This window comes from Canis aureus, chromosome 13, assembly GCF_053574225.1.
Source record: "Canis aureus isolate CA01 chromosome 13, VMU_Caureus_v.1.0, whole genome shotgun sequence".
Lineage (NCBI taxonomy): Eukaryota > Metazoa > Chordata > Mammalia > Carnivora > Canidae > Canis > Canis aureus.
This window is the reverse complement of record NC_135623.1, coordinates 24,757,919-24,777,202: the sequence shown is the minus strand read 5'-3', so window position 1 is coordinate 24,777,202 and position 19,284 is coordinate 24,757,919. Positions and strand designations below refer to the sequence as shown.

Genomic DNA, 19,284 nt, shown 5'->3' with positions numbered 1-19,284 from the left:
CCCCGGGCCGGATTCTTCCGCACTGTGGGCTGAGCGGCTGAGGGTGAGGGCGGCTGGACTGTGCTGGATCCCGGCTTGACCCGACCGCCTCAGCCTCAACGAGCGGGCCTAGCGGGTCGGGAGGAAGCTCGCAGGGTGCTTTGAGCCTCTGAGAGCCACCGCAGAGGAGCCACATGCGCCCACACCTGGGCCCAGTGTGGGGCCGCTAAGGGGTACTCGGTGCCTTGAAGCCTCGGTTGTTTCTTGTGTTCTAGTTAATGGTTGGATGGGGGGGAGGTCCTCAAGGTGGTAGGATAACCTCAATCCAGAGCTGTGCTCTAGCTCTTCCGACACAGAGTGTGAGTAAATACATTTAATATAACAATAGTATTATAACAACAGTAATTACATGTATAAAGTTCCCCCCCTTCCTCCCCACTCCTGTAATGGTTTGCAGAGCTCCGTTTCCTAGGACACTCCAGGACAGAGTTGCCAGGAACTGCAGCTGGCCTGGCAGGAGAGGAGTCTTCTCAGGGAGAGTCCGGGTGGCACCGGATGAAGGGGAGAACTCAGGCTGGAGGGGAGGGCTGCCATGGGGCAGCGTCCTGGGAGTACGCGGTGGCCCAGGAGGATGGGGAAGGACTGGATGACGGAGGATTTCTCTGCCTCCAGGTATGAAGGCAAGCAAGTGTGGCCGCTTTGGCTCCTGTAGGAAGGCACCCGGCTGGAGAGAGCTAGACATAGCAGGGCAAGGCGCTGGTCCTTTGACCTCGTCTCTGTCCAAGAAGCAGAGGAAGGAACTCAGTGCTCTTCAGTCCTCCACTGTGTCCCACTGCCGGCCCGGCCCGAAACGTGCTGAGAGGAGGGGCTGTAGCCAAGTTCTCCATCTTCTCTAGGAGCCAGGAGAGAAGAGGGAGATGGGTTGGGAGAGGGAAGAAGCTGACTTGCAAGCAGCTGATGCAGGAGGGAAGGGGTGCCGGGTACAGTGGACGGGGTGTTGCTGACTCACCCGGCTCACAGAGGAGTGGTGGGGTCACTCAGGGCTCGGGCATGACTCTGCAAGGGGGAAAACAGCAGTGAACGGAAAGGGTGAGGCAATGTCCTTTTACCTATATCCACCCCCCCCCCACAAGCCTACCAATTCACCTCTCTCCTCCTCCCTCAAATCCCTCAATTTTGCTGATTTAATCCCAGTCCAGATGCTGTTGGCATTCCTCCCTTGCTGTCTACTCCTGCACTATGCTCCTTATTAAAGATTCCCTTTCACTTCTGACCTTAATGCCTCTCAGATCTTGGGGAAGAGGAGAAAGGCACACCAGACAGTATATCCAACCTGTGCTCTTGCTGGGAGCACAGGCTCATTGGTTTCCCCGGCCCCATGGGCTGAATGATCAGACTAGCCCACTCAGAAGGCGGCTGAAGAGGTCGCCCCGCGCCAGCCCTAGTTCAGGGACTTACCTGCCGGGACAGCCCTAAGATCCCTCCACTGGCCAGAGTGGGAGTGCTGCTCCCAGGGTGGGGGGGTTGCAGGCTGGGACTGTTTCTTGGTCCTGGGGACACATCTCCAGAAGAGTCAAGTGTTTCTGGGGCTGGAGGGGAAGCTAGGGTGAGAGCAGGGTATAAAACCCCTCTAGATTACCTTAAGCAACCAAGCTGCTCCATCAGGGAAGAAAAAGCTCCATAGCAACAGGAAGCTGTGAGTCACCATAGCAATCCAGTTGCAAGAGCACCCCCCTACCAAGAGGCAGGAAATTGTCAGCAGCATCATTAGAGCAACCAGGGAAGAAGCGACAGGAAACTATAAGGATTGCCGTGGTGAACCAGGAGGGTACAACAGGAAGCTGAGCAGTTTCCATAGAAACTCAAGGAGAGCTAGAGAGAGAGGTACAGAGGAAGTGCTTCTTAGCAACAGGCTGCTGTAAGCATTATCCTAGCAACCAGATGGAAGGCTCTTTTAGCAATGGGGAAGCTGTACATAGTTGTCATGGCAACTGGGCTACTTGGCTAGAAAAAGGAATTGCTTAGCAGCAAGTGGCCTGAGCATCACCACGATGACCCAGCTGTTGGGAGCCACCCCTTGAGAGGTGCCTCACCCAGGGAAATTTGCTTGACGTCCAGATCCCAGGCCTCCTCCTCGACGCGGGCAGGCAGGGAGCAGGCTCCCGGTGAGAGGCCGGGAAGGGAAGGGCCGGCATGCTCAAAGGATGACACGGCCACGGAAGCCCGGGTGCGGGCGGCTGCAGAGAGGGGGGCGGGGGGGGTGGGGGCTGGTGTGGGAAAGCCCTCCTGGCTCTCGGAAATGACCCTCCATCTCACAGAGGGCCTCCCGGTCAGTCCCACAGTTTCTGGGAAGACATGTCCACGTGCTACCCTTCCTTTTCCCACCAGGCATCCCCACTATGCCCTCACTCTCAAGGTCTTGACTTCGGGGGCCGCCCCCCAGCACTGTGGCCCTCACCTCTTCCAGTGAGCAAGGCACTGAGCGTCCGCTCCCCAAGGGCTTTGATGTCCAGGAAGGGTTTATTCCCGATGCCCATGGAGACCATCTGCTGCACTCGGAGCTCTAGGGAACAGAGACCCTGTTACCAACCTCCTTCAGCCCCCTCGCTCCAAGCCCCAGCACCGTCGTCGTCATGGAGTCTTCTGCTCCTTGCCGATTCTCAGTCATCTGATATCTCCTGTTCCTCTTGCTGTCAACTGTCACTACATGGATGGGGACGGGGAGCCTCGACTTCCTCCTCAGACAGCTATCTCTTGTCTCCCACATGTTACATCCTGTGCATTTGGCATTCCAGCCGCCCAACTTCTAGTTCTCCCCTTGTGCCCTCCATCTTGGGCATTAAGAGCAAACCCCTTGTTTCTACACACCTCTCGAGGTTATCCAGCGCTTCCCTAGATGCCACCTTATTTGACCGTCCCCTATTATATTACGATGTAGCTGTCACTTCCCATTTTCAGATAAGTGCAAAGAGGCTAAAGAGCATTAAAAACGAAAACCCCAAAACAAAACCCACAGAAATTCTAGTCTGGTCACACAGCAGGTAAATTCTGGAACCCCGGCCCAGTGAGCACGCTCCCACTCTCTTTTGCCCTACCATTTGCTCTTGCTTTTCTGAAATTGGTAGCATCCTCTTTGCTTTTGGTGTACCTTCGGCTAATCTCTGTGCCCGCAATCCCTCTCAGTCAGACCTCGAATCACCTCGCAAGTCCTTCTTTCTCCATCCCACGCCCTGGTTTCCCGGTGGTCTCCGCACGCTCCGGCTAACCTCCTGCCCTAACCTGGGCCCGAGCCGACCCTCCCCGGCTCTGCCCGGTACCCTTGTTGTGAGCCGCCTGTCTCCAAAGCAGCTGGGCAATGGAACTGGTCCACTTGAGTTTGATCTCCGGGGAGGCTGCCTGCAGAGTGTATGCTTCTCGTGCACGCCGCCGCCGAAACCACAGCTCAAAGCAGAGCCCGCTGTCCCCGATGTTTTCTGTGAGCCCCATGTCAGCAGTCTGAGAAAGAGCGGGGGAAGAGTGGGTGCAGACAGAGTGAGTCCTGGCTAGATGGTACCACATGGAAAAGCACTACACTTGGCTTGGCATCTGATAGATGTTCAGTAAATGTTTGCTCAACACCCACCATATGCCAAGTGCTCCACATTTAGTCTTCACGACAACCATAATTTACAGAAGGGGAATGCCCAGACGCACGAAGCAACTCGCCCAGGGGCTTATCATGGCTTATTAGAGAACGAGTTCATACCCATGTCTATGTTGTTCCAAACCTAGGCTCTTTCCTCTATACTGTACCCCCCCCCCCCCCGCCTCGCCCCCTGCCCCGGATAGCTCACGCGAATGTAGAGAGACTAAGAATCCCTTAGAATCATGTCACATTGCCAGATCTAGGACTATAGGTCTCTCTCCCTCTCCCTCTTTTTTTTTAAGATCTTTTTTTTTGTTCTTTTTTTTTAAAGTCATCTTTACACACAGCGTAGGGCTTGCACTTACAACCCTGAGATCAAGAGTCAGATGCTCAACCGACTAAGCCAGCCGGGTGCCCCTAGCGCTATAGGTCTCTACTGATGGACACCAGAGCTGTTTCCCTGAAGCAAGGTCTCTTTCCTCTCAGGTTCCGTTTCATCGTTTCCTTCCGTCAACTTAAGCTATTGATAGATACGTAGATACACGGATACATGGATAGATAGACGATAGATCCTTTTCTCCTCACCCCCAGGGACCACCGCAAAAGCATATATTCTTAATGGGAAAGGTCCTCCTCTATTCTGGCTTGGAATGCCTCATAAATATCCAACAAGAATGAAAAGGAAAATCCCAATGACAATGACAGGAATGTCTATCACCTCTGACACCTTAACCAGATGGTTGATGAGGTCAAAACCTGTCTTAAATGATTCAGATTCTCAACCTGAGTGGGGGTTGAATTATTTTCTAGAACATCTTGAGTTCTCAAGAAGAGCATGAATTCCTGTCCTGTCCCTTGCCCCCCCCATCCTAGCATCCTACCTTTTTTTTTTTTTTTTAAAGCTTTTTATTTATTCAGGAGAGACACACAGAGAGAGAGGCAGAGACACAGGGAGAGGGAGAAGCAGGCTCCCTGCAGGGAGCCCTATGTGGGACTTGATCCCGGCACGCCCAGAGCCGAAGGCCGAAGCTCAACCACTGAGCCCCCAGCACCCCGCCCCCCACATCCTACCTTAAAGGCCTGCTTGTAAACAAAGGTCTCTGATCCCCCTTCAGTACCCTTGAGTTTGCTGAACAGGAGGAGATGCTCAAAGAGAAAGACATGGCGAAGACACTTCTTTCGGCCACAGATGACGGTGAAGGGGTCCCGGTGTAGGAGCTGGCCCTGCTCCTTCAGATCTGTCTGGGGAAAGGGAAAGGAAAAAGAATTGGCTCTGGAGCCCTTTAGGTATATTTTATGGGGAGTAAAAATGGGTTTTATAGGGCAAGGAGCCTAATGTACTGGTTCTCAGGCTGAGTCAGGAAATCAGGGAAGGCCTCAGCCTAGAATCCATCTCCTGGTCACCGTGCACAGCACACCTGGCCTAGCAACATAGTCCTGCCTCTCCGGACAAAAGGTACGTTGCAGGTAATGTTTACAGCGTCCTTTGGGGAAGTCTCTGGATGTTGGGGATGAGGCACCATTCTGACCCAGGAAGAGAATCAGCAAAGAACTGAGGGGAAAGAGGTCTATCACAGAGGAGGCAGGTTCCCCACTTGTTCTGGAACACCTGGGCTAGAGAGACCAGGTACGGGAGGAAAAGGTATGTGCCGGGTGTCCAGATACCCGAGGAGGTGCGGAGTCGGTAGCGCAAGAGAAGAGTTGGAAATGGACAGGAAAGCAGAGGCAGAGGGAGGACGGTGGGGTGTTGGGCAGGACACAGCTTCTTTATACATGAGGACACTGAGACCCAGTGAAGTTCTGTGACTTGACCAAGCTCATCTCGCTGATTAGAAATTGGAGCCTGGGCCCTCTGACCTTGAGTCTAGCTCTCTTGTCACCAGCCACACAGCTCGTGAGGCCACAGGATTACGCAGTCGGAACTGGAGTGACAAGCCATGGTCTCACCTCGCAGCCACGCACTGCTTCCACAGCCAGCAGGTCCCTGCCACGGGTCTCCTGTTCCTGGAGCAGCTGCACTGCAGCCCCCAGAGCCTGGCGCTCCGAACTGAGCTCAGGCCCAGCTTCCCTTAGGAGCTCCTCCAGCAGTCGCCCGTACTGAGCCAGCTGCTCCAGGGGCTGCTCCAAGGCCCGGGGCAGGTGAGGGCCACTCTCCACGGAGCCCTGGTTGGGGAGGAGACAGACGGGGATGCGGTGAGGGGCTGGAGCTAACGGGGGCTGAGCTCTGTCAGGAAGGTGGAGGGTAGTCGAGGCTGTGGGGGGTCGATAAAGCCCAGATACTGCCAGAGGGAAGGTGAGACTTTCCCCAGGAAGGAGGCAGGTGGGGGCCTGCAGGAGACTCAAGCACCCTCTCTCTGTACCTCGCAGGGGAATGCAAGAGGAGTAATCCCTCATGGTCTTTGGCTTTTAAGCCTCGAAATCACTTTCACGTATTTTGATGTAAAGTCTTGACCCACACAGCGCTCTGACTTAGGGTTAGTAGCTACTGCGCCCGTTTACCAGACGTAGAAACAGGCCCAGCGGAATCAAGAGTCTTGCCCAAAGTCCCTCGGGATTAACATTCAGGCTGGCTGGGCTCCCAGTCCGGGGCTTGTCCCACCCCCAGCACTTCTGGGAGACGATTGGTAGGAAATGTCCCCTGACACATCCAGGGGAGCTTTCTTCCCCGAGGGACTCTGAAGTTGGGTGTGCTTTAGGTATTTCCGGCCCCCCCACCCCATGGGGGTCAGGGCAAAGGTTACCTTGGTCGGGGGGCCAAGCGCGGCCAAACCGTTCTCCAGCTTGTGACGGTGCTTCACGTACTGGGCGTAAAGGCTGAACTGGTCCCCCTGCGCCAGTGGGGGAGACACAAGCCACCCTGTGGTGAGAGACAGGCCTCTCCCCTGCCTCACCCCCATCCTCACTACAGCGCACAGGAGACACAGGCCACTCCTCGGCCTGGGAAGTGACGGGCTCCCACGGTCAAGGGAAGACCCAGCCGAGGGGAGGACAGGCCACAGCTGCGCAGATCCAGGGGAGCCCAGGGGACGCACCCTCTGGGAGGGATGGGGAGGGGGGCGGATACCAAGGAGGAAGGACAAGGGCGGGGCGGCTGAGATGCAGGAGGGCAGGGCCGGGACAAGGTGTAGAGGTCACTCACGTGGCGAAGGAAGCAGGCTCCGATGCGCAGGGGGTGGGCCGCGCAGCCCTGAAGCTCCCGGAGGAAGTGGGTCCGGTGGAAGCTGCGAAGCCTCTCGCGGGTGCCCAGGGCAGCCGCCCAGGTGCCCCTCAGGTCAGGAGTCAGCTCAGGGCCCGGGGGTGGCGCTGGCTCGCTCAAGGCGGCCACGTACTCCTGCTCACAGGCAATCAGCTCTGACACCAGCCGCTGTTGGGCACTGCGGGGGCAACAGGGAGCTCGCGGAGGCCGGTGCGGGGCTCGGGGCCCACCCCAGCTCCCTGGCCGCGCCCTCACCTGAGGCTCCGCTTGCGCTCCATGCGGGGGGTGCCTCCTCCCCAGGGCCCCTCCGGGCCTCCGGCGCGGCCCAGCAGCACGTGCTCCCGGGGCGAGCAGGTCCTGTCTACCACCTCGGTGCTGCTCACCTCCAGGCCTCGGATGAGCACCGGCCGCGCAGGCCCAGCCTCCGCCTCCGCAGCTGGGTCCGGGCCATCATCCGCGCAGTCCTCGCCGCAGGGCGCCAGGGAGCCGTGGGACGGGGCAGCGCGTGGGCCCGGACTGCCGGGGAGCAGCAGGGAGCTGAGGCTGGGCGCCGGGCTGTGGGGGCCCCGGGGGGCGCCCCCGCTGCTGGCGCTGTCCGCCCGCCGTCGCCGCTGGCCCCGCGGACTCGCCTCCTCGCCCAGCTGCTGCTGGATCCTCCTCTCCAGCTCCTGGCAGCGGGCCCGGCAGCGGCCCCACTCGCGCAGGGCGGCGGGGCTGCCCAGGTCCAAGGCCAGGGCCCGCATCTCCTGGAAGGAGCCAGCGCTCGGCTCCGGGGCCCGCCGCAGGGCCAGGGCGGCCAGCGCCGCCTCCCTGCCCGGGCCTGCTCCCGCCAGGCGCGCTGCGCCCTCGTTCACCCACTCGTGCGCCTGCGGAGAGGGCCGGGCGCAGTGAGGGGGGTTGCTGCCCTCCCGCGCCCCAGTCCCCCCACCCCGAGGCCCCGCCCCCGCCCCCTTCCCCTGCGCCCCAGCCCACGGCCTCCCGCGCCCCCTCCTGCACCCCAGCCCACGGCCTCCCCATCCCTTCCCCAAGCTTTAGCCCACAGGAGGCCCCGCCCCCGCGTCCCAGCCCACAGCCTCCCACGCCCCCTCCTGCGCCTTAGCCCATGGCCTCCAGTGCCCCTTCCGTGCCCCTTCCCCGCGCCCCAGCCCACGGCCTCCCGCGCCCCTTCCCGCGCCTTAGCCCACGGCCTCCTGCGCCCCTTCCCTGCGCCCCAGCCCACGGCCTCCCGCGCCCCCTCCTGCACCCCAGCCCACGGCCTCCCCATCCCTTCCCCAAGCTTTAGCCCACAGGAGGCCCCGCCCCCGCGCCCCAGCCCACGGCCTCCCACGCCCCCTCCTGCGCCTTAGCCCACGGCCTCCCGCGCCCCTTCCCCGCGCCCCAGCCCACGGCCTCCCGCGCCCCTTCCCGCGCCTTAGCCCACGGCCTCCTGCGCCCCTTCCCTGCGCCCCTTCCCTGCGCCCCAGCCCACGGCCTCCCCATCCCTTCTCCAAGCCTTAGCCCATAGGAGGCCCCGCCCCCGCGCCCCAGCCCAAGGCCTCCCTGCGCCCTTCCCTACACCCCAGCCCACGGCCTCCAGCGCCCCCTCCCGCGCCGTAGCCCACGGCCTCCTTGTGCAGCTTCCCTGCGCCCCAGCCCACGGCCTCCCTGTGCCCCTTCCCCGCGCCCCAGCCCATGGCCTCCCTGTGCCCCTTCCCCGTGCCCCAGCCCACGGCCTCCGGGCCGCCGCCCTCCAGGTCGGGAGAACCGCGCGTTACCACCCGCGCCCCCCCTAACCGTGGCCCTGGAGCCTGGAAGGAGGCAGCGGGGCCTGCGTGGAAGACGAGCCCGGGCTCCCACAGACCGGTCAGGGGCAAGCCCGGACCTACGACCTCCATGCCCGGGAGGCAGGTCCCCGCGGGGCACGCCGGGCCAGTGAGCAAGCAGGGGTCAGGGCGGACACTCCAGGCAGCGGGGGCTCCCGACTCCCTGCTTCCAGCCCCTGCGGACCGCTCCCCGCGGACGGCAGCGCGGACAGCGGCTCGCACACACCTGCTGGAAAAAGCGCTGGAGCCGCAGGGCCCGATGGAGGCCGCTCTCAGCCTGCTCCAGCCGCTGTTCAAAGACATCCAGAACCTTCTGTGAGGCGGCGTCCTCCTCCAGCGCCAGGGCCTCCCGGGCCTGCGCCAGGCGCTCCTGGAGACAGAAGGCGGCACTCAGACCTGGCCATCTGTCCCAGACTTGCCTCCTTCCTGCCGCCTCCTCCCCTGGCCTCTCCCCCTTCTCCCCTGCCCCTCCCCCTTCTCCCCTGCCTCTTCCTCCTTCTCCCCTGCCCCTCTCCCCCTTCTCACCTGAACCTCAGTGCTGAAAGCCCTGAACTGTAGCTCCTTCTCCTGCAAGGCCGACAAGGAGTCCCCAGGCACAGCAAAACTTGCCAGCTGCTCCTCCCCTGGGCCTGAGAGCCACTGCAGCACCTGCGACAGACAGGGTGGAGGGCAGGGCCATGAGGGAGAAGGAGGGCCATGCGATGGGGAGGAAAGCTGAGATCCAGCTCCAACCCCACCATCCCAATCCGCAGCAACCTGGGCGAACCCCCTCCTGTCAGCTGTCACGTGGGAATGGTAACAGTGTTCAGTGGTAGTCTCCACGAAGGTCAAGTGAGAAAGCAAGAGACCTTTGGTAAAGCATGAGGACGGGACGCTGGGCTGGCAGGAAGCACTGCGGGAGGTGGGTGAGGGGTCCAGGGCTAGGCCTGGAGGGGACATAGATAAAGTTGGCGTGAGCCTGAGGCAGGATGTGATGACTGTCTGGATAACTGAGGGCCAGGAGAAATTTCACATTCACTGAGTCCATTGACGGGTGGGCAGGGGTCCCAGGGACCTGGCTTGGAGAGACAACCCAGTGTGTCTGTGTGTGTGTGTGTGTGTGTGTGTCTAGCTCTGGTTGCCTATTATGGCGATCTAAGGACTCTCATGTTGGTTCTGGGATATTTGATCAAAAAAGGGATAGTAATTTTTTCCTCTGAAGAAAGGCTGGAAGCTAGGGTAAGACAGCCTGAGGATGAGAAGCCTGAGAATGTTCCCAAAAAATAGGGCCCAACCATAAACCCTTGTACAGGCCTTTGCTGAATTCATTTGGTCATCCTTACACCCTTGCGAGGGAAGTGTTGTTATCATGATCCCCATCCTGCAGATGCACACTTGGGAACTCAGAGATGCTTCAAGATTTGTCCAACATCTCACTCCTAGCAAAGCCAGAACCCAAGCTGAGAACTTTAGGCTCCAATTCCTGTGTACTAACAGTTTTGAAACGGGGAAAACAGCTAACAAGCAAGTGAGCAAACAGTAAGAGATACAACTCCTTGAATCCTGGGTTGGAGGAAGCCAATATGTAGAAACCCCAGGAAACAGACAGCCCTGCCCCACTTTGACACTGACCCGGATGCCCACATGCAGGTCCATGCGGTGCTCATTCACCACACTTGGGGCTCTGGGGGGAGCAGATTGCAAAGGCCCCTGGGCCCCGCATGTTAGAATAATCCCCTATTCTAGGGGGATTTTTCTTTTAATATTTATTTATTCAAGAGGGAGACACAGAGAGGCAGAGACACAGGCAGAGGGAGAAGCAGGCTCCATGCAGGGAGCCCGACATGGGACTTGATCCCGGGACCCCAGGATCACACCCTGGGCCGAAGACAGACACTCAACCGCTGAGCCACCCAGGGATACCCGCCCCCGCTTTTTTTTTTTTTTAAAGATTTTATTTATTTATTCATGAGAGACACACAGAGAGAGAGAGACATGGGCAGAGGGAGCAGGCTCCACACAGGGAGCCAGATGTGGGACTCGATCCTGGGACTCCAGGATGCCACCTGGGCGGAAGGCGGCACTAAACCGCTGAGCCACGGCAGCTGCCCTCCTGTGGGGCTTTGAACCCCAGGAGAGAAGAATCAAGACTCAGAGAAACCAGCCTTATCCCCAGATCTTCCCCACAGAGGCCTTAGCATCTCCCATTATCCTTTCCTCTCAAGGTGGAAGAAGGTGGGACCTGTCCAGCCTCAGGCTTGGGGATGACATCGCAGAAAGAGCTGAGGGAACACGGGTAGCAGTGTAGCTAAAAAGCTGGTATCAATGGACTTTTATTATTTTAAGCTAACAGGCACTCTCGGGTCAATCAGCTCCTCCCAGAATCCCCTAGGGCACCCAAACATCTCTTCTAATCTCATAATCTCTAAGGATCCTTGATCAAATATCAACCGCGGGGCAGGGGAGGTCTGGCTTCTCTTCGGGGGCTGAGGTGCTGTCTCCCTCTTGTTGACCCTCACCCCCACCAGGCCAACCTCTGGTGGGGTGAGGACAGAGGGAGGGCCATCGATCAAGCCAGGTGAGGGGAACACCATCACTGTGGATGCGGGCAGGAAAGGGAGTGCGGGGGCCAGGTTCCCAGGCCACGGAGGAGCGGTCTGGGGGTCCTCACCTGCTGGAGTCGCTGCAGGCGCTGTCGCTGCTCCCGCCGCTGGACGTGCAGGTTGGAGAGGCGCACAAGCTGGTGAATGGCCTCGTCCACCTCCTGGTACACTGCAGCTGGGCCTGGGCCCTCCAGCCTGTGGGGGGAGAGGGGCCCAGTGAGCCACTGTCCTCGTCAACACCCCCCACCCCCATTCGGTCCCTGCACAGCCTCGTGTCAGAGTGCAGACCTGGATTTGACTCCCCCACCGACTGGCTAATCCCGGCCAAGGCATTTAACACTCCCCATCCTCCAAGTCCCCGTCTGTGATGCCAGGGGCGTCAGATGAAGGTCATGCCAGGTGGGAAAGCATGCTCTCCTGTCCATGGGCTCGCCCAGTATGAGCCATCTGGCAGTTCTTGTCCCCCCCCCCCGCCCCCCCCGCCCGCATACTTGCTGCTGTGGGTGGATCGCAGCCTCATCAGGATGGCGCCCCCGTCCCTCTGCAGCTCCGTCAGCCGTGGATCCGCCAGCACCTTCTGTAGGGGCTCGAGCATTCCCGCGGCCTCCTGGGGGTGGAGAGCAGATGCCGGGACGGGTTCCAGCCGAGCCCCGGGCACGCCCATCCCCTTGGGCCCGTCTCAAATCCTACCTCTCCCGCTGGCTCGGCTGCTCCCTCCAGCTCCTCGATGGCTCGCCGCACAGAGCACAGCACCCCTCGGCACAGGCGGCACAGCCTTGCCACCTCCTGCAACACACACCGGGGCTGCAGGTGTGGCCGCCCCCCTGGACTTTTGTGGAGGCCAAGCTGGGTCCACTTCCGACTTTGTCGCTTACTAACCGTAGGACATTGGTGTTGGCTCAGGTCGTGATCTCAGGGTTGTGAGATCGAGCCTGGAGTCAGGCTCCGCACGGAGTGTGGAGCCTGCTTGGGATTCTCTCTCTGCCCCACACCCCTCACTCATGCGCTCTCGCTCTCTCTCTCTCTCTCTCTCTCTCAAAAAAAAAAAAGAGATTCACAGAATTTTGTGAGGTTTTAAGGGATGATGCCAGGCAAGCACTGAGCCAGGACTGGCACCTTAAACAGCTTAGTCAGCGTGAGTCTCCTTTCTCCCTGTCCGCACTAAGTTTTCACCCTAAAAATCCCCTCTTCTCTGCCTATTCAGATCCACTTCCCTTTGATGTACAGCTTAGAGACCATGTTACAGATCCCCTTTAATATTTAGCTCATTTATCTTTTCTCGAATATTCACAGCACTTAGCTTCATAGAATTGGAGATTATATCATGATTGCCACACTGTGGGCGAGGACCCCGAGGCCTGGATGTTGGCGCAGGGAACATGCACAGAAGGTGCCTCTCTGCACGTGGGTACAGTTCCTTGTCCAAGGTCACGTGCTACTAGAACCAGCCTTCCTGAGTGTCAGCTCTTTCCAGAACCGCAGTAAAATGACCTTGCAATCTTCTCCAATAGCTTGTGACATAGGTCCCACCAAAAATCTTATGCCGTTTGATGTCATGTTAAGAACTTATTTCATACGCTCCTCTCATCTCCCCCGCAGCCCACGGTACATGCGTGGTATTTTGCTCATGGGCTGTGAGCCATAAATACTTGTTGAGTGGAATGGAAGGGAAACCACTTTTTCCCGATCCCTAGGACGTCTCAGGTCTGGCCTCTCTCTCCCAGAAAGTCCTCAGCCAGGTCATTCCTGGCTCCTGCCTTCTTGGGTAGGGGAGGTGGAGCTTACCTGGTGTGTCTCTACCCAGTAGCTGGGAGAGGGTTCCCTGTGGCCCCCCAAGTCCCACGGCAGCTCCTCTGGCTTGGCCACTCTTTTCAGATCACTCTCTGATAGCAACTCAGCGCCCTGTAGACACGTGAAGACAGGGGGTTCCTGGCCTGGCCACCCAGGGGTTCAGGGACCAGCCTGGGGCCCTCGCCATCCTCTTCCGTCCCCACTACCGAGGGGCACTAGGGGACTCAAACCTGAAGCCCACAGGGTTCAGTCAGAGGATCATCATGAGTGAGAACCAGCAGTCGCTGAATGAGCGGAGGGTCTCCTGAGTCCTGAGGGCAGAGAAGAATAATGCTAAACTGTGGGCAATTTAGCCCTCGGTTAAGGTCGGGAGGGGTACCCGTGTCAAGGGCTGGTTACCTGAAGTTGACTTAGGACAGGAATGAGGGCTGGAGGCAGTGGGGGTGCCTTCCGAAGGTCCAGCAGGACGGACAGCCCCAGTATCTGGAGATCAGGCCTGAGGGCACGGGAAGAGCCAAGGAGGCAGTGTGTGTACACACGCATGTAAGTGTGCGTGGAGGGCATGAAGGCACAGGGTCTGGCTTTACTGCTCTAGTCCTCAGGAGAAGTCAGTTCCTAGCACTTTTGGGAAGCAACGGGCAAAGGGCCCAAGGGTGGTTTTGTGTCCAAGAGGCAGTGAGCTAGCATTCGGGAGTCTCCACTCACACGGCCCCAGATCCCAGGATTCGGGGTCTGGAAGGGTGTGAGTCCCCTGCCAGGACACAGCGGGGTGCCCCCTAGGTTCGTGGGGCCCAGCGAGCCGCTGCTCAACAACTACATCAGTACCCTGATAATCTAGGTCATGTCTTAGGATACTGAACGTCAGCAGTGTTGATTCTGAGGACTGATGAAGATATCCTGGAGGTCAGAGGTCAGCGAGGTCAGGGCTCAATGGCTTAGAAATTGAGGGGTGAGGAAGTAGGCATCCCGGAGGTCAGGAAGCCAGTGTCCTGAGAAGAAAGGAGGTCAGGGCCCCCATGAGCAGGAGGTTAACGGCCAGGGTGCCCATGCTGGGCCTCGGTTACCTGAGCAATGAGTGGAGGTAACGAAGAGCAGTGCTCAGCACATGTCGGGAGGGTGGGGGCTCCTCAGGAGGGCCCGGTGGGGTAATGGTCAGCAGAGCTCGCCCACTCTGGTCCACCCCTCCTGAGGACACAAAATGGCCAGGTTGTCCGGGCCAGGGGCAGGCCTTGGCTACCTACCACCCACCCCGCCTCCCTCCACAGCCCACCCGGGCTGCTTCTCTTCCCTTGACCCCCTTCCCTTCAAACACCGATGCCCACTGACCAGTCAGGACCAGGAATCCAGATGCCATCAAGTCCCAAGCTACATCCGGGTCATCAGAGATGGAGACCGGAGAGGCCTCTTCTGGGACGCTGGCCCCTCCCACTTCCTGCGCCGTCTCCAGGGGTGGTGGTGGTGGGTCTGACACGAGCCCCTCTGGACCTGTGGGTCCTGCGCAGACACAAGCAGAGCTACGCGCCTGAGGTGGGGAGCCTTCTGGCTGTTGGGCCCCCAGCGCCTCTCCAGCCCCTTTCCTAGGCCCAACCTATGTGGTCCTTGCCCTGCTGGCTTTGGTGTCATCTCACCTGCCGCGCTTGCCAGGCTGGGTCCCTCTGGATCTTTCTCTGTGGCCGGCTCTCCTAGAGGTCCGCAGGCTTCTTGGGGCTGAGGCTCTTTTTTGTCTGCTGGTTTGAGTTCCTCTTTCAGCTCCAGCTCCGGCTTCCCTGAGCCTCCGTGCTCCTCCTCAAGCAGGCTGCATCCTGGGAGCTCGTGCTCATTTGGCGGGTGCAGACTGACAGGGACTTCCTGGTGGCTGGCCTCGTCCTTGTCCCCAGGGCTCAGTGGAGCACTGTCCCCTCCCCGGCTCAGAGCCCCTCTGCCTGCAGCACGCTTCTTCCTCCGGTTTCCTTTGCCTGTTCTCCGAGGGGTATCGGGGGGTCCTTCGGCCCCCTGGCCTGCCCCTCCTCCCAAGTCCCCCGACCTTAGGGGGAAAGATTCAGAGGCTTCCCCCAGTGTCTCTGCTGGAGACTCCGATGCCTCGAGAGCTGCTGCTTCTGGGAGAGCCTCGGCTCCTGGGGGTGACCCAGGGGAGGCCCCCGTGCTGCTTCCCTCACCGGGTGGGCGCACCCCATCCTGGTCCCGGGGCCCCAGGCCCTTCTGGTGCATCCAGGCCCGGTGTCTCCTGTGCCGGCCCTTCCCTCCAGCACCCTTCCGGGTGGGTACCGTCCGGGTCCTGGGGAGGCCCTCAGAGCCCTGGGCGTCTGTGGGGCTCCCCCGCACCGGCAGTGTCACCTCGAGCAGCTCCACGTACTCGCCTTCAGGTCCTTCAGCGGGGGCGTTGTGTCCATCGCCAGGACTCCGGGTGCCCAGGGCCTCCTCAGGGAGTGGAGGGCTGGGGAGCCCTGGGGGTCCAGAGGGCAGCTTGGGGGGCAATGTGCTTGGCCGATGTCCAACCATGAGGCCGCCTTTATGCACAAATCGCGGGCAGATGAGTTCTGCCCAGGGCAGCCGCTGAATCCCGGACGGCGCCGAGAGTAGGCAAGTGCTGAGGCGACCTGTTGGCCGGTCCTTATTGATGCCTTGCAGCCACTCGGGTGTGAACAGGTAGGCACAGGCCTCATTGGGCACTGGCAATTCCTGGACCCGCCCACCCCCCGGGGCCAGGCACTTGAGTGCCAGGCGGGGTGCTTGGGCTGCTGAGGGCACCACTTGCAGGTAGAAGTCTCCTGGGCGCAGCAGCTGCCAGGGCAGGGCTGCTAGCTGCACCACCACCTGCTCGTGCAGGCAGAGGGGCCAGCCCTCATGGAAGAAGAGGAAGCCGCTGTACTGGGCCTGGGGAGAGAGGTGGGACGCCGCGTTCAGGCCTCTGCTGATGAAGTGGCAGGAGAAGGCAGTTAGAATGGGACCACCCCAGGCAGGGCTGCCCTTTTGCCTGCTGGGTTAGCATTCCAGGGGAGTCGGAGGGGTGTCCGAGGGGGTTCATGTAGCAGAGGAAGGGATTGGGACTGGCTGGTTCTCTGGTAGTAGGAAGCTTCTCTAGGAAATGCGTTCCATGCGTGGGAGAGTAACAACTGAGTCATTACAAAGACATGGTCAGCAGATGGCGTGGACTTGGAGGGGTCAGAGACTCTTAGGAGCCTTTATATCTGCAGAAGTGAAGGATCTCTGTTGAGTCACGTCTGGGGGAGTTGAGTATCTTGAGAAATCAGTATGGGGGGGAATGTCTGGAATTGGGTCTGGTGCGCCTGGGTCTTGGGGAATTGATGTCTCTTAGGGGTCAGTACTTGGGGAAGACGAGTGTCTTTGTGTGAGTTAGTATCTGAGCGGCCTTTGCCTCTGGGGGGATGAGTGTTGGGAGGTGGCATCTCTGGGAAGAGGGAAATTAGTCTGGAGAGTCTCTGGAGTGAGACAGTAGAGGTTAGGGGCCACTCACACAGGCTTCCTGCTGGACTTTGGCAAGCAGGTGCTTGGCGGGCACCAGGAAGTCCAGCGTGTACCTCAGCGCATCCTCCCGATAAGTCCTCTCCACCACCTGGAACACCTGACCCAACAGCGTGGGGGCTGTCGCCTCGAAGGGTGGGTACAGGGCGGCAAGCGTGCTCTGCACACAGTCCTCCACTGGCTCGGGCTCCTGGGGGCGAGAAGGCCAGCTGCAGATCCCTAGAGACCACGGCCCCGGGGGCACATGGTGCACACAGTGTGCGCTCACAGGGGCCCCTGGGGAAGTGCCGCTGGATGAGCCTGGGGTGGCCGCAGGGGGCCAGCAGGGCCATCTCCCCTGGAGATCCAGGGAGGCTTTACTGCGAATGTCTCTGATCTCAGGGCCAGTGCTGGCTACTGTGAGCTGGACCATTGCATAGTTTCTCCTCAGAGGAGACAGTCCTCTGGGCCACCAGGAGATTTGGTGGTGGCTAGGAGAGCTCTGGGGTGTGCAGGGCTTTGGCCCGGCCATCTCGCAGGCCCATCCTCATGGGGCCTGCGGGCTAGCGACCTCCAACAGAGGTGGAGGTGCCATCACCATAAAGGATCATAAACTAGAGATGGTCTTTGGGTGGGAAGGAGGAGGACTGAAAGGTTGTCTGTCTCTCTAGCAAACTTCCCTCTCCCGGAGTGGCCCTAGAGCAATCACCCACTCCCAGAGCATGTGGGATTGGGTTACAAAGAACTGGGTGGGGGCAGCCAAAAGAGGAAAAGGTCACAAAAGGAACATGTGGGGAAGGGAGGAGGCCTTGATGGTATGTATTTTTCCAAATCCAGGAGGACCTCTCTGCCAGCTCCACCTGCAGTTGCTGTCTCGGAAGGCAGCGCTGCTTCTCCCAGAATTGCCGCCCTGAGCGCATGGGGGGCGGGGGGGGGGGGGGGGGGGGGGGGGGGCTGGCTCTGGCCCAGGCCCTCAAGGAGCGCCCCTCAGGCTAGTCCTCTGCAGGCCAATTTCTCTTTCAAGATGCCTTTGAAGTTCTTTTTATCAGGTTTTCCCTGCTGGCAGGGGGCAGGGGGTGCTCGCGGGGGTGTCGGTGGAGTTCTCCACGGCCACACACACACACACACACACACACACACACACACGCCCCTCCAGCCTCTGCCCTGCAGACAAAACTGCGTATTCTACCAGCTGGCCCATGTGTCTGAGCCTCTGGGGAGCTGGGGCAGCCCCTCCAGGGACGCACCCTCGCGGCGTGGGCACGGAGCCGCGGCCCAGGGTGTGTGGGCGGGCGGACAGACCCCCCAGTGTTCCGGGGACGGGGTGGGGGGAGGCGGAGCGGGCCGTCCGATCGGAGGCCAGGAGGGGGGAGCTGGAGCTGGAGCTCGAGGAGCGAGGCAGCTGCAACCCATTAGGGGCGGTGAGCTCATGGCTGAGCGAGAGTCTCCGCCACAGGAAACTGCAGCAGCAGGAGGGGAGGAGGGGTCTGGGGCGAGAGGCGGCGGGCAGGAGCGCGCGGCGCCGGCCTCGCTCGGCCGCGACCAGCAGCGAGAGCAGAGCCACTGAGTCAGCTCTCCCTGGCCCAGTTCCCCTGGTGCCCCGCTCCGGCCTCCCTGCCCGGGGGAGCCCTTCCTCCGGGGCCCGCGGCCCGCGGTGCTCCTCCCGCCCCCGGGCCCCCGGGCCTGGCTCCTCCGCCCCGCGGCCGCCACCCGCTCCTGCAGGGGCTCCAGGCAACTTCTGCGGGGAAAGTTCCCAGAACCGCGTCCGCCCGCGCCGGCCCCCGCGCCGACCCCTCCCCGGCAGCCCCCGCCCCGGCCCCGGCCCCCGCCTCGCGCCGGCTCCCGCGTCACGCCCCCGGGCCCCGCCGGCTCCCCGCCCCCCTCGGTCCCCGGCCCGGGGCAGCCCGGTCCCCCCGCGGGCATGTCCCTCCCCGGCCGTGTCCCCGGCCCCCGCCCGGCGCAGCTGCGGCCGGTCCCCAGGGCCGGATGGGTGGGCCCCGCGCACCGGGCTGGACTGGGATGGAAAATGGTGGTTCCAGGCGGGTAGTCCTGCCGACCCGAGGGCGCCCCCGCACCCCAGGGCCGCCGCCGCCGCCCGGACTCCAGGGGTCTCCGCTGGGGGCGGGGGGGCTGCACCCCGGGGGGCGGGGGGCGCTGGACCCCGGGGGGGGGTGCTGGACCCCGGGGGAGGACTCTGGGCCCCGGGGGGGCGCTGGGCCCCGGGGGACGGGGGCTGGACCAGCCTGCAAAGAAGGCACACGTCGGGACGGACGAGGGTGCGGGGAGGTGTGGGGTCGGGGGGACCGAGGGGCGGAGGGGGGAGGGGGCGAGAGGAGGGAAGAAAGCCGAGGGCGGCGGGGCAGACGGACGGGCGATCAAAGGGAAGAAGGGGGATGGGAGGGAGGCAGGCGAGCCGGAGCGCTGGGCCGGGGCCGGCGCCGGGGCCAGGGGACGGGGCTGGCGGGGACCGCGGGGCCGTGGCGCGGGACTCACCATGGCTCGGGCGGGCGGGGCCGGGCGCGCTGCCGCCTCCCTCCGTCCCGCCGCCCGCGTCTCGCCGGGTCTGGCTGGGGGGCAGCTCCGGTCGCGGCGGCGCTCGGGCCGCGGGGCCCCGCCAGGGAGGGCCGAGACGGCCGCCCGCCCGCGTGCCCGCCCCGCCCCGCCCCTCCCGCCGCGCCCCGCCCCGCCGCGCCCCTCCCGCCCCGTCCCGCGCCCGGCTCTCGCTCTCGCTCTCCCGCGGGCTGCCCGGGCCCTGCGGACCGTGCCCCCTGCGCCCGCCGCCGCCCGGCTCCCTGCGGGGTCCGCGCGGCCCCCCAAGGACACTCGGGAGGCTGCGGGGCGTGCATT

At 61.6% G+C, this 19,284-nt stretch overlaps 1 protein-coding gene across 7 annotated transcripts; it reads right to left on the bottom strand.

Moving 5' to 3' along the window:
• Positions 1-337: 337 nt before the first annotated feature.
• Positions 338-19,058, bottom strand: ARHGEF40 (Rho guanine nucleotide exchange factor 40). 7 transcript variants are annotated; one of them, XM_077845484.1, is made up of 24 exons: positions 18,931-19,058; positions 16,451-16,648; positions 14,604-15,849; positions 14,302-14,469; positions 14,040-14,160; positions 13,375-13,471; positions 13,206-13,286; positions 12,970-13,086; positions 11,875-11,970; positions 11,676-11,791; positions 11,253-11,379; positions 9,128-9,250; positions 8,829-8,972; positions 7,056-7,666; positions 6,744-6,978; positions 6,346-6,432; positions 5,552-5,767; positions 4,676-4,846; positions 3,297-3,474; positions 2,438-2,542; positions 2,073-2,216; positions 1,438-1,580; positions 989-1,035; positions 338-871 (listed from the first exon to the last, which is right to left on the bottom strand). In XM_077845484.1, exons 1-23 carry the CDS (start codon positions 18,931-18,933, stop codon positions 994-996), a joined length of 4,569 nt encoding a protein of 1,522 aa, XP_077701610.1. In that variant the 5' UTR covers positions 18,934-19,058; the 3' UTR covers positions 338-871; positions 989-993. The 7 variants fall into 7 exon arrangements, 5 of the variants coding, with proteins under 5 accessions (XP_077701610.1, XP_077701611.1, XP_077701612.1 ...); XM_077845485.1 differs by having other exon boundaries at positions 338-866; XM_077845486.1 differs by having other exon boundaries at positions 1,438-1,568.
• Between the last annotated feature and the right edge of the window lie 226 nt (positions 19,059-19,284).